The 12,648-nt window shown below is 42.9% G+C and overlaps 1 protein-coding gene across 5 annotated transcripts in view; it reads left to right on the forward strand.

Annotated features, from left to right (window-relative positions):
* DMAP1 (DNA methyltransferase 1 associated protein 1) overlaps positions 1 to 12,648 on the forward strand; it is a 35,748-nt gene that overhangs the window by 11,474 nt on the left and 11,626 nt on the right. For all 5 annotated transcript variants that reach the window (XM_055815874.1, XM_055815873.1, XM_055815872.1 and 2 more), the window contains one exon: positions 2,622 to 2,693. In XM_055815874.1, the coding sequence (XP_055671849.1) occupies positions 2,622 to 2,693 (72 nt within the window). The remainder of the gene's footprint in view (positions 1 to 2,621; positions 2,694 to 12,648) is intronic.

Here is a 12,648-nt window from a genome sequence, read left to right on the forward strand (position 1 = left end):
CCCTTTGAGAAACAGGATGAAATGATGCCAGCCGTTCATGCCTCGTGGCAGGGAGAAGCATCTGTCTCCCTGCTTCTCCCAAGTGTATTCTGGTACTGCTATGCAGGGTTGTCCCACAAACCTGTTGTCTTTCACCTGCCTTCTTTTTCTAGTCCAGGTTTCCCTTTCCTTCCCCACTCCTGGGTCTCGTCAGCATTTCCCCAAGCTCAGTACATGCCCCTCTCCTGATCCTCATCTGTGATCAGAGCAGCCTTGCCATGGGACTCTTGTGTTCTGGAAGCTTTTGCTTCTTACTTCTGCCTGAGCCGAGCTAAAGTCTAGGAGCCCAGAACACAGGTTTCAATTCACATTTGATGTTACCTCAGTTTCCCTTAATGGAAAGAGGACAGCATGGACTGAACTAAATTCAATACCTTCAGCAGGAAACAGCTGTTAAAAAATCTCAGATGTTCCCAGTGAGTGCCTGGGAATTCCTGTCCCTCCACCTTGTGAACAGAGTGCACTGATATCATTGTCCTCCAGAAGGGTCTGTGCAGGGAGGGGAGGGAAGCAGTGAATGCTAGACAGTTATTGCTTGATGAAGTGTGCCTAATGGCCACGACTTCCTTAACATTGTTTCGGTTCCCCCCCCCCCGCCCCCAGCCCCTCTGTGTAATTAATATAATATCACTGGGCACCTTGTGCATTAAATTCCCTTGAGGGTTGGTCTGGTAAAGCTCAACCATGGCTGGCATATATCCCTCTAAAGAAAGCAGCTAGTTTTTGGTGATAATGAAAAAAGGGTGGTGATGGAGAATGGAGCTGGAAAGGTGCTGAGGATGCCAAGGTGAGGGAATTCAGCCCTAAATGTTGGCTGGTGCCTGTCTGCAGGCATATAGCGGATAGGCATGCCAGGGTGGGCAGAGAAGCAGTTTCTATTGTTGCACTAGCATCATTTCAACCATGACAGAGTCCATTAGGAGTCAATTACCAACTATAGCTGGGAAATGTTAAGAAAAAAAATGCATTTTAACTAAGAATTTGAATCGGGAGCTGCATCAGCATCATTTCAACAAAGGAAAATCATTTACCAAAGAGTCAATTGAGGTTGAAGCGTTTACAGCATGTACAGGCACGCAAGGCAAAAGAACCCATTTAATTGCTTATGCGCTGAGTGCAGTCAGAGTTGTCTCGGCTAAGCCAGCGATGCTGATTTACCCTCACTGCTTGTGTCAGGCTGTTCACCAACAGACTGGGGGGCAGAGTTCAGGAAGTCTGAAAGCCAGCCTTCATCCAAAGGAAGCAGAGAGGATTGGTTTTTGATTGTAGCCGCCTTTGTCTCTAATAATCCAAGCAGGGAGGCTACATCCTACCAAAGATCGACGTGATCCCTACAAGTTCATGAGCCCTGTTGGTATTTACAGAATACTTTTTTCACCATGATCATGTTTAGAAATCTCTTCCTGGGGCCCCTATTTATTGGACTGATCAGAGAACTGAAAAAAATCTTAATGCCTGGTCATGCAGAACGGTTTGCAAGGTGCTGCCTCAAGACCAAGACACAGAGATATGAGAGTCATTGGCAGGGAACTTGAGTCACTGTCGTTCAGTATCTCTTACAATCTTGGGGCAGTCCTGATTGTCTCAGCCCTGTCTGAAATGAACAGAGAGCAAGCTGCAGAGCCTCTCTGCAGAGAAATGTGGGAGCAGCAAGGCAAACATCATCTCCAAAGAAATTGGGGGATTTGAGGTGACTCTTCCTTTTGGAAAAGTGTGATTGAACATGTGTTTTGCAGAGACTGTGGCTATTCTTAGAACGAATCATGAGTATCACTGACCCATTCAGTGGACCCCACACCATTCAGTGCACAGGGCCCTGCAGACATCTTGGTTTAATCATTGAAAAGTTTGCTCACCTTGTGCTTTGCACAGCAGCAGAGATTTTTAAGGGATTGCATTTTTTTTTCCTATTTTGTTGAAATGCAACTAAATGCTGTATTGCCTAGCAGCAGCAGCTTTAGAAGTTCGCTGCCTTGTATTGCTATGCTTAAAATTTGAAGTGGGGAAGAAAGAAAACTGTCTAACGAGTGGACAAATGGCAAAATGTGTATAAACAGCAGGCCTCCCTGGAGGGGTGCAGTCCTTACATCCTCATTAGTGGGCTCATGTCTGTACAGATCAGAGGTTTCTCAGCTTGTTCCTTAGAGGACTTGCAGTCAAAAGCCAAGATTTAGTGAAATCCTGAGCTGTTTTGATCAGTGAAATGGGCCTAAGTTAGATAAGGATGATATTGTGCAAATATGCATATGTTAGCATAAGGAGTACCATTTAGGGTTAGGGTTTTCTGCTTGTATGAGTGGGTGTAAGGCTTTGTGTAGAGCAGTGCATTTAAACCAACCAAACAAAAATGTTTGAACTCTCCAAAGATACCTTAAACTGGAGTATTTTTCTCAGTGAAGTGCTTGGGATTTTCCCATTGAATCCCATTGCTTGGGATTTTCCTCTTGCCTCAGCTCTGACATGTGGCCATGGCAGGTGGTTCTCTGTCATAGGAAACGGTTTCCCCTTCAGATAGCCTCTATATGAAATCTTGCATTTCTTGTGTTTCCTGCATCAACACATCCTGTTTCAATCTCTTTCAGGCTGTTCCTGAGACTGCTGGCATCAAGTTTCCTGACTTCAAATCTGCAGGTGTCACACTGCGAAGCCAGAGGGTAGGTGGTTGTCCTGGTCCCTTGGGACCTCTGTTAATATCTTTCAGTCTGCTTGTCTGTCTCCTCATCTGTTCTCCTTTTATAGCTAAGGAAAGGCAAGTTTTTGCCTCTAAAATAAGAAAGGAATCCCATAAATGTGGAGACTCAGAAACCTGGAATGTTGGCTCTGTGAAAGCCAGCTCATCGCCTTGCAGGGGCACCTGGACTTGCTGTTGTTTGTTACTTGTGTGCCCGTTTTGCTATTAAGACACATGTGACAGACCCAAACGGAGCTGGTCTAGTCCAAACAGAGCTCACAGCCAAACAGGCCTCGCAGCACATGTGTGTTAATAGGTGAGAGGTGCTTTTAAGAACTGGGTGTTCGGGTTGTGTCTTGGAAAAAAGACACAGACACAAACACATACAATTTTTAGCTTTCCTATTTCCATTATCTTCAGAAAATATTATGGGGAAAAGCCCTTTTGTTCATTCTGTTGCACACGTATCCCTGAGAACTTTGTTGCTGTTTTATCAGCAAGACTTAATACCTGTCTCTTAGTGACAGGTTTTGGGATACCAAGTATTAACCTGCCTGGCCGACTGAATGTTTTCAGAGGGGTTTTGATAGCAAAATCCTGTTTGCCCAGTACAAGTGCTTTTTTTTCCCCTAGCCAAATAAAATAATCTTCAGTTGCTCTATTGTAGCAAAGGTGGAGAAATAGGTTCCTTGCCTGGCACCCTCACTTGGCATAGTAATTTTCTAGGTCGCTTTTAAAGACTGTTTTATGGGATGTTCTTTTGATGTCAAAATAGTTTCAGATCTTTCTGGGAACACCCTGGGGCTGTTAATAGAAATGTGTTTGGGATCACGTTGCTTTGGTGTATGGGTGCATGTGCACGTTAGAGGTAGTATGCCTCAGCAAGGTCACTGCTGGGGAACCCCTTTAGTGTACAAGTGCCACTGTCTGCAAGCTACCTGTTTGAGTGAAGGGCTACAGCCTTGGGAAAGTCACAGGCAAGACTGCAATGAGTGTGTTGAGATCTGTGGAGACGTGGCAGGTGTGTTCTGCACTAAGAAAATTTATGGAGATTGATTTGGATTTTGAAAACTAATACATGATGGTTGATCTTTATTTTTTTTACCCTCTCTGGAAGAGAAACTGACAATGACCTTTCAGTGATGGAACCATGTGGCAAAGCCAGCAGCCTTTTCATGTGCCAAAAAGGCAATTCAGCTCCTGGCCTTTGTGAAAATGGGTGCTACATACTTCTTCCTATTCTCTTTAACATCACAAAATGCAGTGATAAGCTGAGGCATGGCAGTCTGATTCAGCAACTTTCAGCCTGCAGTATCCAAGCCCCTGGGATGACCTAGAGCAACTTCCTGTTTTTATTGAAATTTTTAAGCAGATAAATACTGTTACTAGAAGTACCAGTGGTATGCGAATTGAAACAGATTGCAAATCACCGATCTAGGTGAAAGAACAACACTTTGTTGCTTGGAAATGTGAAACCTGCTTCCAACTCAGCAGAATGAATTAATTTGTGGCTTTTAGCCAGTCACCGGGCTTCCTTGTTCCAAATTGTCCCTGTTTTTAAAACGGGAGCTAATAGACTCACTTGCTTCCCATATGGGTGATAATAGGGAGAATTAATTACGCTAGGTCAGTATGGGCCTTTTGAACTGGTAAGAGATGCTGAAGTGCTAAGTGGTATAGAGTTGACAGTCCATACTAATCTGAATTATTTTTCTTGTGGGATTTATATGGCAAACCCTCTACGTGCCAGTGGTATGGAATTGATAAGGGCGGGAGCCAACTAGGACTAAGTGTGGAAGTGGGATGCTGTGCTGGAAACTTGTACTCTGGCAACATCCAGCATAAGATGTTTTGCCCTGGGCACATTGGAAAATGATTTCTAAAGGTTTGTGACGTCCTGCAGTAAATTCTTTTGCCTGAGGACCTAAAGGGTTCCTTACCTAAAGGCTTCTATTGTCCTCCTTTATTTTGTACTTTGCTACTGTGCTTTATGCCTTCATAGGCAGGTGAAGTTGGATTTTGCACTGAGATCAGGGACTCAACCTCTGTCACATGTGAAAAATGTACCATAACATCCCCAGGATAATAGCACTTACTCTTTGATTAGAGAGGTGATCTTTTTTTCTGAGGATTTTCAATTAGACTGAGTTAAAATTAATTTATAGGAATGAGTCCTTGAAGAAAAAGTTAGCAATCTGTATTCAACTTAATTTGTTCCCAGTAGTTTTTATGACAATAGCCCTGGCTTTTCAAATTCTCCATCGTTAAAGCTTACAAAATCTTATGTGCAGGCTGAATTTTAAGACTTCCCCCCCACCCCACCCCCCCCCCACCCCCCGGATTAATGGTCACTTACGGCCATTATTCTTCATAACTGAAAGTTTCTCCTTCAGCAGATGCTGAAGAGTAATCTCCAGTGAGTTCAACAAGCTGCCTTCTATCACAGTGGCTTCAGTCTCCCATTGTTCTCCATGGGACTTTGCCCACAGGCAAAGAAGGCCATAGCCCCTGTGCCCTTGCTCTGCATGGGATTTCCCCTCTGTCTCCTGACAGCACAGACTGCAAGTTTCTCTAAGGCAGTAGGAAGCTGGGCATTATGAAAAGCTTCATCTTAATTCAAGGCGGTGTATTGCCTTGGTGCCACTGAGAACAGGAGGCAGTAGCAGATGTTTTGGAAGGGGGGTGAGCCTTTCGTGTTTCAGTTTCTCAAAAAGGAGCTTTAGACCTTTGCCTTTGGTGTTAGTAAAACTGTTACGAAAATAACACAAGAAATGTATTATTAATCCTAAGCATTACTTCTGGAAAACTTCCTGTTATACCAAGTCGGCTCAGCTGGGAGGGCAGACAGCCAAAGAGCCAGAGGAAATGAGAGATGGGTATGGAATTTGTACAGGGAAAGGAGAGGAAGAGACTAAAGGGAAAGCAGGGAGCTATGAGGAAGGAAAGCTTTGCTGAGGATCTGCTTGAAGGAAAGGAAAATGGGATTTGTTGAACTTGAATCTTTTCCAGGACCCAGACAAACCAACAACCACGTTTGTGATCCAGGCATTGTCTTGCTTCTGTAGGGCAGAGCTGAGCTGGTGTAGTGGTTTAACCCCAGCCAGAACTGAAGTACCATGCAGCTGCTTGCTTACTTCCCCCGCCCTGGGATGGGGAGCAGAATCAGAATGTAAAACTTGTGGGTTAAGATAAGAACAATGTAATACTTACAATAAAAATAGGAAAAAAAACCCCAAACAATACTACTAATAATAACAATTATAATGAAGAGGAGGTAGAAGGGGAGGGGAATAGAATCCAAAGTGGAGGGAGAAAAAACATGATGCACAGTACAATTGCTCACCACCCACCGAGTGATGCCCAGCCAGTCCCTGTGCAGCCATCAATAGGTGCCGGCCAACTCCCCCCAGTTTATATACTGAGCACGACATTCTGGGGTATGGAATACCCCTTTGGCTAATTCAGGTCAGCTGTCCCGGCTGTGTCCCCTCCCAATTTCTTGTGCCCCTCCAGCCTTCTTGCTGGCAAGGTCTGAGAAAATGAAGAGTCCTCGACTTAGTATAAACATTACCGAACAACAGCTAAAAGTATCAGTGTGTTATCGGCATTGTTCTCACGCCAAATCCAAACCACAGCACTGCACCAGCTACTAAGAAAATTAGCTCTATCCCAGAACAGTTTTGAATTCACTACAGTGTTTCTGTATCATGTTGTGTTCAGCTTTAAGTTTAACCTTTGTATTTGACTTTATTGTGTTCAGAGCAGTTGACGTTCACATAGTTGACATCTTTTCAGTGTGTTTTAAGTTGCACACCTTCTCTCTCAGCCTTATCTGCAAATTTTAAGTTACGATTTCTTTAATGCTGTTGAATTGCTGCAGTAGGGCTTTTAAGAAGGAAGGTGACGGATGGAAAAGGGTAGATGTTTGTCCCCACTCCTGCCTGTTGAGGTATAAGTTGTGTATCGTTGCTCTGTTGTCATGGCTTTGAAAACAAAAGAACTGGAAGAGAATCAATTGAGTGATGTCTCATCTGGAAACAAAACAAAACTCTGGGATGACAAGGAGTTTGTAGAGATCTTAGTCCGCAGAAGGGACTGAGGGATGCTCCAGCTTACATCATTCACATCCAGCCACTTCCCCTCAGAAAAGGCTTCCAGCCAGCAGCCTGGCTTCATCTGCTAACTGCGATCTTGTAGACAATTTGCCAGTTGGACCAATTAGAGAAGTAGAGAAAGGAAAAATACAAGTACGGTTTTAGTACCTGCTGATTCAAATATTCATACACACCAGCTTTTAAATATTTACTATCTGCTAAACATATATTTTTTTTTTTTTTTTTTTAGCACTAATTAATGAGTAAGAATTTGCTGTGGTTGTGGGGGGAATGTGATGTGCGTGTGTGTGTGACTTCCATTTTTCTTTTCTTGGCGTGGGAACTGAGTGCTTACTACAGCTCCAAGGTGATTGAAATTTCTAGAGGAAGATGGGGCTTTATGTATCTGTTTAGACATGTTTATTTGTCATATTTGATCTGACCTACAATTAAATGGCCAAGCACGCAGTCTGTTTACTCTGCATTGGAGGCTGTTGGCTCTGTTCCTTCCCTGTCATTAATGCAAACCCAGACCTCATCGGCTGTGAACATGTGAAACATCTGTCTGTCCTCCTGTGATCAATACTGTCCCTTCAGAGGTTTAGCTTTGGAAGCAGTTCCGTAAAATATCAGTTATTTTTATTTGGATTTGATAAATTTAATTACTTGGAGCAATTAATTATTTATTTGTTTTGTATTGATTGCACTTGAAGGCATCCCGGCATCAATCTGATGGAGATCAGCATACCCTTATTAGGTAGGGAAGTTTATGTTTCCAGATCTGAACATTCCATGGATTAGTTAGCTGGGATGTGCTTGTTGCTTCTGCTAGCAATTTTTCATTAGCAAAGTTGTGTTTTGCACTCTAAGAGAGTGGATGAGCGTAATTTCCATGGGGAGCCTGACAGAGGTGTGGAAGGGAAAGTAGTAGTCTCATTTCTTAAATAAATAAAAATTCATAAAAGTTATGAACAAATGAAGCAGGCTGGATCGAATTCATGTTGTGCTATTGCCATCTATTTGTTGTATTACATGCCCTTTAATTAGGGCCAAGAGAGTGCTGGTGCATTTCTTAATCAAACTCCTGCCTGTAGAGAATGAAATAAGATGAAAATATTGGAGTATTTATTTTTAAAGAGAACAGCAAAGGATACAAAATCGTGAATGGATCGAGAAGGTGAATCCAACACTTCTCTACCTCCATTCTCATTCTTAGCTAGAATGAAAGGCAGTTATGTTAAACTGCTGATGGAAAATGCATCCGTCACCTTTTTTGTGGAGTTCTTTGGTGTGGGAGAGCACCTGGACCAAAGCCTTAGTAGGCTTTTGGGTATAAAGAGAGCACTCTGGGTACAGTAATGGGGACTTTAACTTACAGTTCTGGAAGGGACACCCCGTGTTGCTGCTTCTGTTGGATCATCAGGAACCAGTGTCTCTGCATTACAAGGTCTCAGGGACTGTTTGCAAGTCCTGGACCGATTTGACAAGCTTTTACTACCTTTGTGTGCCCATAGTGACAGTCTTAGGTGTCATTTGTCAAGTAATCTGATTGTACGTAACTTGTGCAGAGCACCGCATATATTACTTTTTTGTTTCGTTAGCGTAACCAATATAATGATCAGTGTGTAATTAGTCACTGCATTTTTTTTTATTTGCGTTAGTGTAGTTTCATTTGAATTATTTAAGAGAAAGGCAACCTCAATTCAAGACTAGATGTGTGTTTTGCTACCATTTCTTGGATTTGTGTCTGATCTGGAAGTTTACATAATGTTGTACTGGTGAAACTCGTTGGAGTCCCCTCTCCTGTGGCCTGCCTTAGGGACCCCCTGTGGCTGTAGCATGCTCTGTGCTCTGCATTTGGTTAGGTTTCCTGCAGCCACCTCTACAGGTCTCAGCTTGGTTTCCGTGCCTGTAGTGAGAGGCAGGCGTAGGGCTATCTGTGAATCTGCAGATCTCCTAAAGAAAAATAGTATAGTGTCATACTGGTAATGTGTTTTTAACAGAAAACACTCCCCAGTGAAAAAGTCCTGTGCAGTTCTTTCTTCTGCACCATGTATTTTATATTTTCCCCTACACAAACACTTCCTGTAGTCCTTTTGCATTTGTTTTACAGGCATGCACTACATTTAAAGCAAAATTTATTAAGGGCAAGGAAATCTCAGGATGGGTAAGTGGCAGATAATACTGTGCTTGCTAGAAGATGACAGTCTTCTAAATGGCAGGCCAATCCTGGCAAGGTGTAAGTTCTTCTTGCCTTCTCAGGTGTCTTGTTTCTTGTCACAACCTGTATGTCAAATTGGGAGAAAATTGACTCTTTCCAGTTCATCAGCCATCATTTGTGTGGATTTCAAGTCACTCTCATTTTAGGCTGCTTATGCCGGGTCAAAGCAATCTGTATGCCCTTCCTAGGGGGTGAAAGGGTGGGAAGGTATAAAAACCTTGAAGGCCTTGTAACCTGCACTGGTGAAGAACCATCATGCTGAGACATTGATGCTCCAGGACCTTTGGTTTCTGTAGGAAGTATCTCTTAGCTTTTACTTCTTGAATCAGTGCTATAGATGCATAATGAGGCATTAATGTTTATAGGATCAGTAGGCTGCTACTTTGCCATATGCCTGAGTGTGCTGTGCTTCTACAGGATCTGTTAGCTGCCCTCATCCTTGACAAGGCTTGGTATGTTCCTCTAACAAGTAAAACCGGTTTAATTTACTAGGAGGATTAAAGCACAGAATTTATATTTTTGCACAATTGATTTGGGAATTTGTGAGATACATCTAACTTTAGTCCAAAAAACCCCATGAAATAAACATTTACATAAGTTAATATAGAAATGTGGTTGTTCTTAAAAGATTGATTTATTTAGCAGTAAGCCTCACTGATGGAGCAAGTAGATGGTCATGTGCCATCCCAGAGTGATCACTGTAGGTTTCATGTGTTCCATAGCATATTAGAGATGGCATAGTGGTATGACTGTTAAAATCTTAGTCTGGCAGATCAGCAGACACTGACATAAGACATGGGCTGTAAGCTGAGGGGGGAGGGGGGGGAAGCCTGTATGTTCATTGAGGCAGAGATTACCTGTGCAATTTCAAACTTTTCTAACTTCTGCATATATCCATTGCAATTGCTTGTCCGCCTTCCATTGTAGCACTTTAGTTCTGAGCAGTTAATCACTTCAAATTTCCAGAAATGTGCATGTTCAGATCCCAAATTGAATTTCTCTGTTGGGGTTTTTTAAATTCCAGAGCTCTAGGACTAAAGTACTTAATATGGGTCTTTCCTTCCTTGAGTCTTAAAACTGTGCAGGAGTGGAGGATCTCTGTTCCTGCAGAGTAGAGCCATGCAGCCGAGGAAAGGTTGACCTTCAGACAGAAAATGCAAAAAACATTATTCATCTGAAACTTTAGCACTCCTTCCTGGAAACCCACTAAGCAATCCAGTACTCTAAAGATATTCATGAAGAAAGTGCCTAATGAAAAAGTTTTCTTGCTGCTGAAATCCATGAAAAAGGTTGTTTTCAATGTCAGTGAGATGTATTATAGTGCTGAACAACAATGCTGGTGTATAAACCCACAGTTTATAACTGTAAAGACACAGGCCAGATGTATAGAGTTCGTACGATTAGCGGTTTTAGGACAGTCATATTGTCTAGGTTTGGGGAAAATTGAGTTTATGGAACAGATTTCTCAAAATTGAATTAAAATGAAGTGTATCAGCAAGGAGGGTACATGTGAAATATCCAAATAGCAACTGAGTAATTTTAAAACCCTTGTATTTTGGCGATAGACCAAACAAAAGGTTTTTTTGTTTGTTTGTTTGGAAGTTGAGAGCACCAGAAGTGGAGCGTTGATGAAGGAAGCGATAAATTGAGAGCAGGACATTTAAGATGACCATATAGATACAATCACATGTGGGACCTGGCTGAATCTGTAGATTCTGCAGACCTCTTCCATTCCTATGTGCAGTGCGCGGTCCCAGTGTATATCCCCTGGACAGGGTCTCCTGGCCAGGTGGTGGTGCTTTAAGACATAACGGGACTGTGTTGCAAGCTCTGCTATTACTTAGAGCAAGCTAAGCAAGCTCTGCTATTACTTAGACTTTGTTACTCCTCCAAGATATACTCAAATACATTTGCAACTATGCTAAAAAGTATTAGCATGAATCATGAAAACTGAATGGCACACAAAAATAAATGAACCAAGTGTGTTTGGGGAGGCTATATCTTCAGTTATTTCTTATCATGTTTGTTCATTTAATGAATTTTGCCAATTAGCAATTAATTTGCAGCAGGTCTCCTAGTCATTAGTGTGAATTAGCAAGGTTTTGTTGGCAGAATGTCTCAAACATTAAATAAAAATCTTGTGTCATTCAAAACCTCAAGGGCATTCCACAGTGAGACCCTGTATAGAAATTGAACTGCTCGGGGCCACCCCCCACTCTCCTTAGCCCCTGCTGTGAAAGTGCGGTGGGTGCTCTGTTCATCTGTTTAAGATGCATGGCCCAATTCCCGAGTAATGCCTTCCTCCTTCAGGGGAGAGCAGGCTGGGTCAGTGCCTGCCTCTCCGGCCGAGCGCAGGCCAGCAGGGACTGTGCATCCCAGGGTCAGGCAAGGCTCCTCTCTGCGTAGGTAGACTCTGGTACTGTGGCTTTATGGTGTTGATTCGCACAATTTTCTGTAGCCCTTTATTTATTTTTCTCTTGGTACATGCAGTTCATGTGTTTAATGCAGGTTGTTTATAGCAAGGACAAAGGATTACAGTTCTTAAATCAAAAGCGACGTTGGTGTAATTATAAGCACAGGCTGGTGTTCCAAAGAGGGCTGTAGGGAGAGGCTGTCAAAGGAGAAGAGCATCCAAAATATAGTAACCTCAAAAATCCCGGCTAATCAGTTTTCTGACGGGAGCAATCTGTTTCCCAGGTATTATTATTATATGGGGACTTTAAAGATAATAAATAACAATAATAGTCTAGTATAAGGAAGGAAAGAAAAGGGCAAATGCCATTCACCTCAGAAGCTGTGGTTGCTCACTGGAGTTCTCCAGGGAACATAATTTTCCCCAGCCCCTGTGGAGGACTCAATCCATGACAACACCAAGAACATCCCAGGAGCCATGGTGTAAGCGACGAGATTGCCCTGAGTGGTGTTTTCATGAACGCAGAGGTGTGACCTGCAGAAACCACACATCACAGCGCACGCATCTCCAGCCAGAGAGCTGTTCTGTGTTGCTGTTGGCTGGGACTTGTGGTCCCTGCAGATTACCTCGTTCCTTGGGAACGAGGGCAGGTGATAGGCCACTTCCAGCACTCTGGTGTCTCTCTGGGCATCCACTTAAAAGATCGAAACAAAGAAGGGCTTGCTGAAGTAAGTTTGGGCTTATGAGAGCTGTACAGGGCACGAAGGCTTCTCTCCTGCAACAAGGCAGCCCAGCTAACGGACCCTGGCTAACAGATTATCAGCAGCATTTGAGTAATAGACTGCTCATTTAGTTTTAATACATTTTGCATAGAGAGCAATCAGCCTTCATCAGTCTTAGAGATGAATTGGCTTAGCCAGCTAAATTCTAAAGATATTAGTCCGACAGCAGCCACATAAATCATAACATTTTCTTAATGATGGTAAAATTAAAATATACTCTTGCTTTGAGAAACCAATGAAGCCTTCCTGTTTGCAGGCCAGATACTCCTGCCTGAATTAAAAGGAAGCTTAATTGATGTGTTTTTAAAATAAACTCACAGCCCCACTCCTTCTGAGCATCTCGTGTCCCTTTCTTTGAAGTTAATTAATTTGCCCTGCCTCTCCCTGCGCCATCCTCTAATCTTCAGGAGTGTCTGTGAAGACCTTGG

Source organism: Falco peregrinus, chromosome 10 (assembly GCF_023634155.1).
Source record: "Falco peregrinus isolate bFalPer1 chromosome 10, bFalPer1.pri, whole genome shotgun sequence".
Lineage (NCBI taxonomy): Eukaryota > Metazoa > Chordata > Aves > Falconiformes > Falconidae > Falco > Falco peregrinus.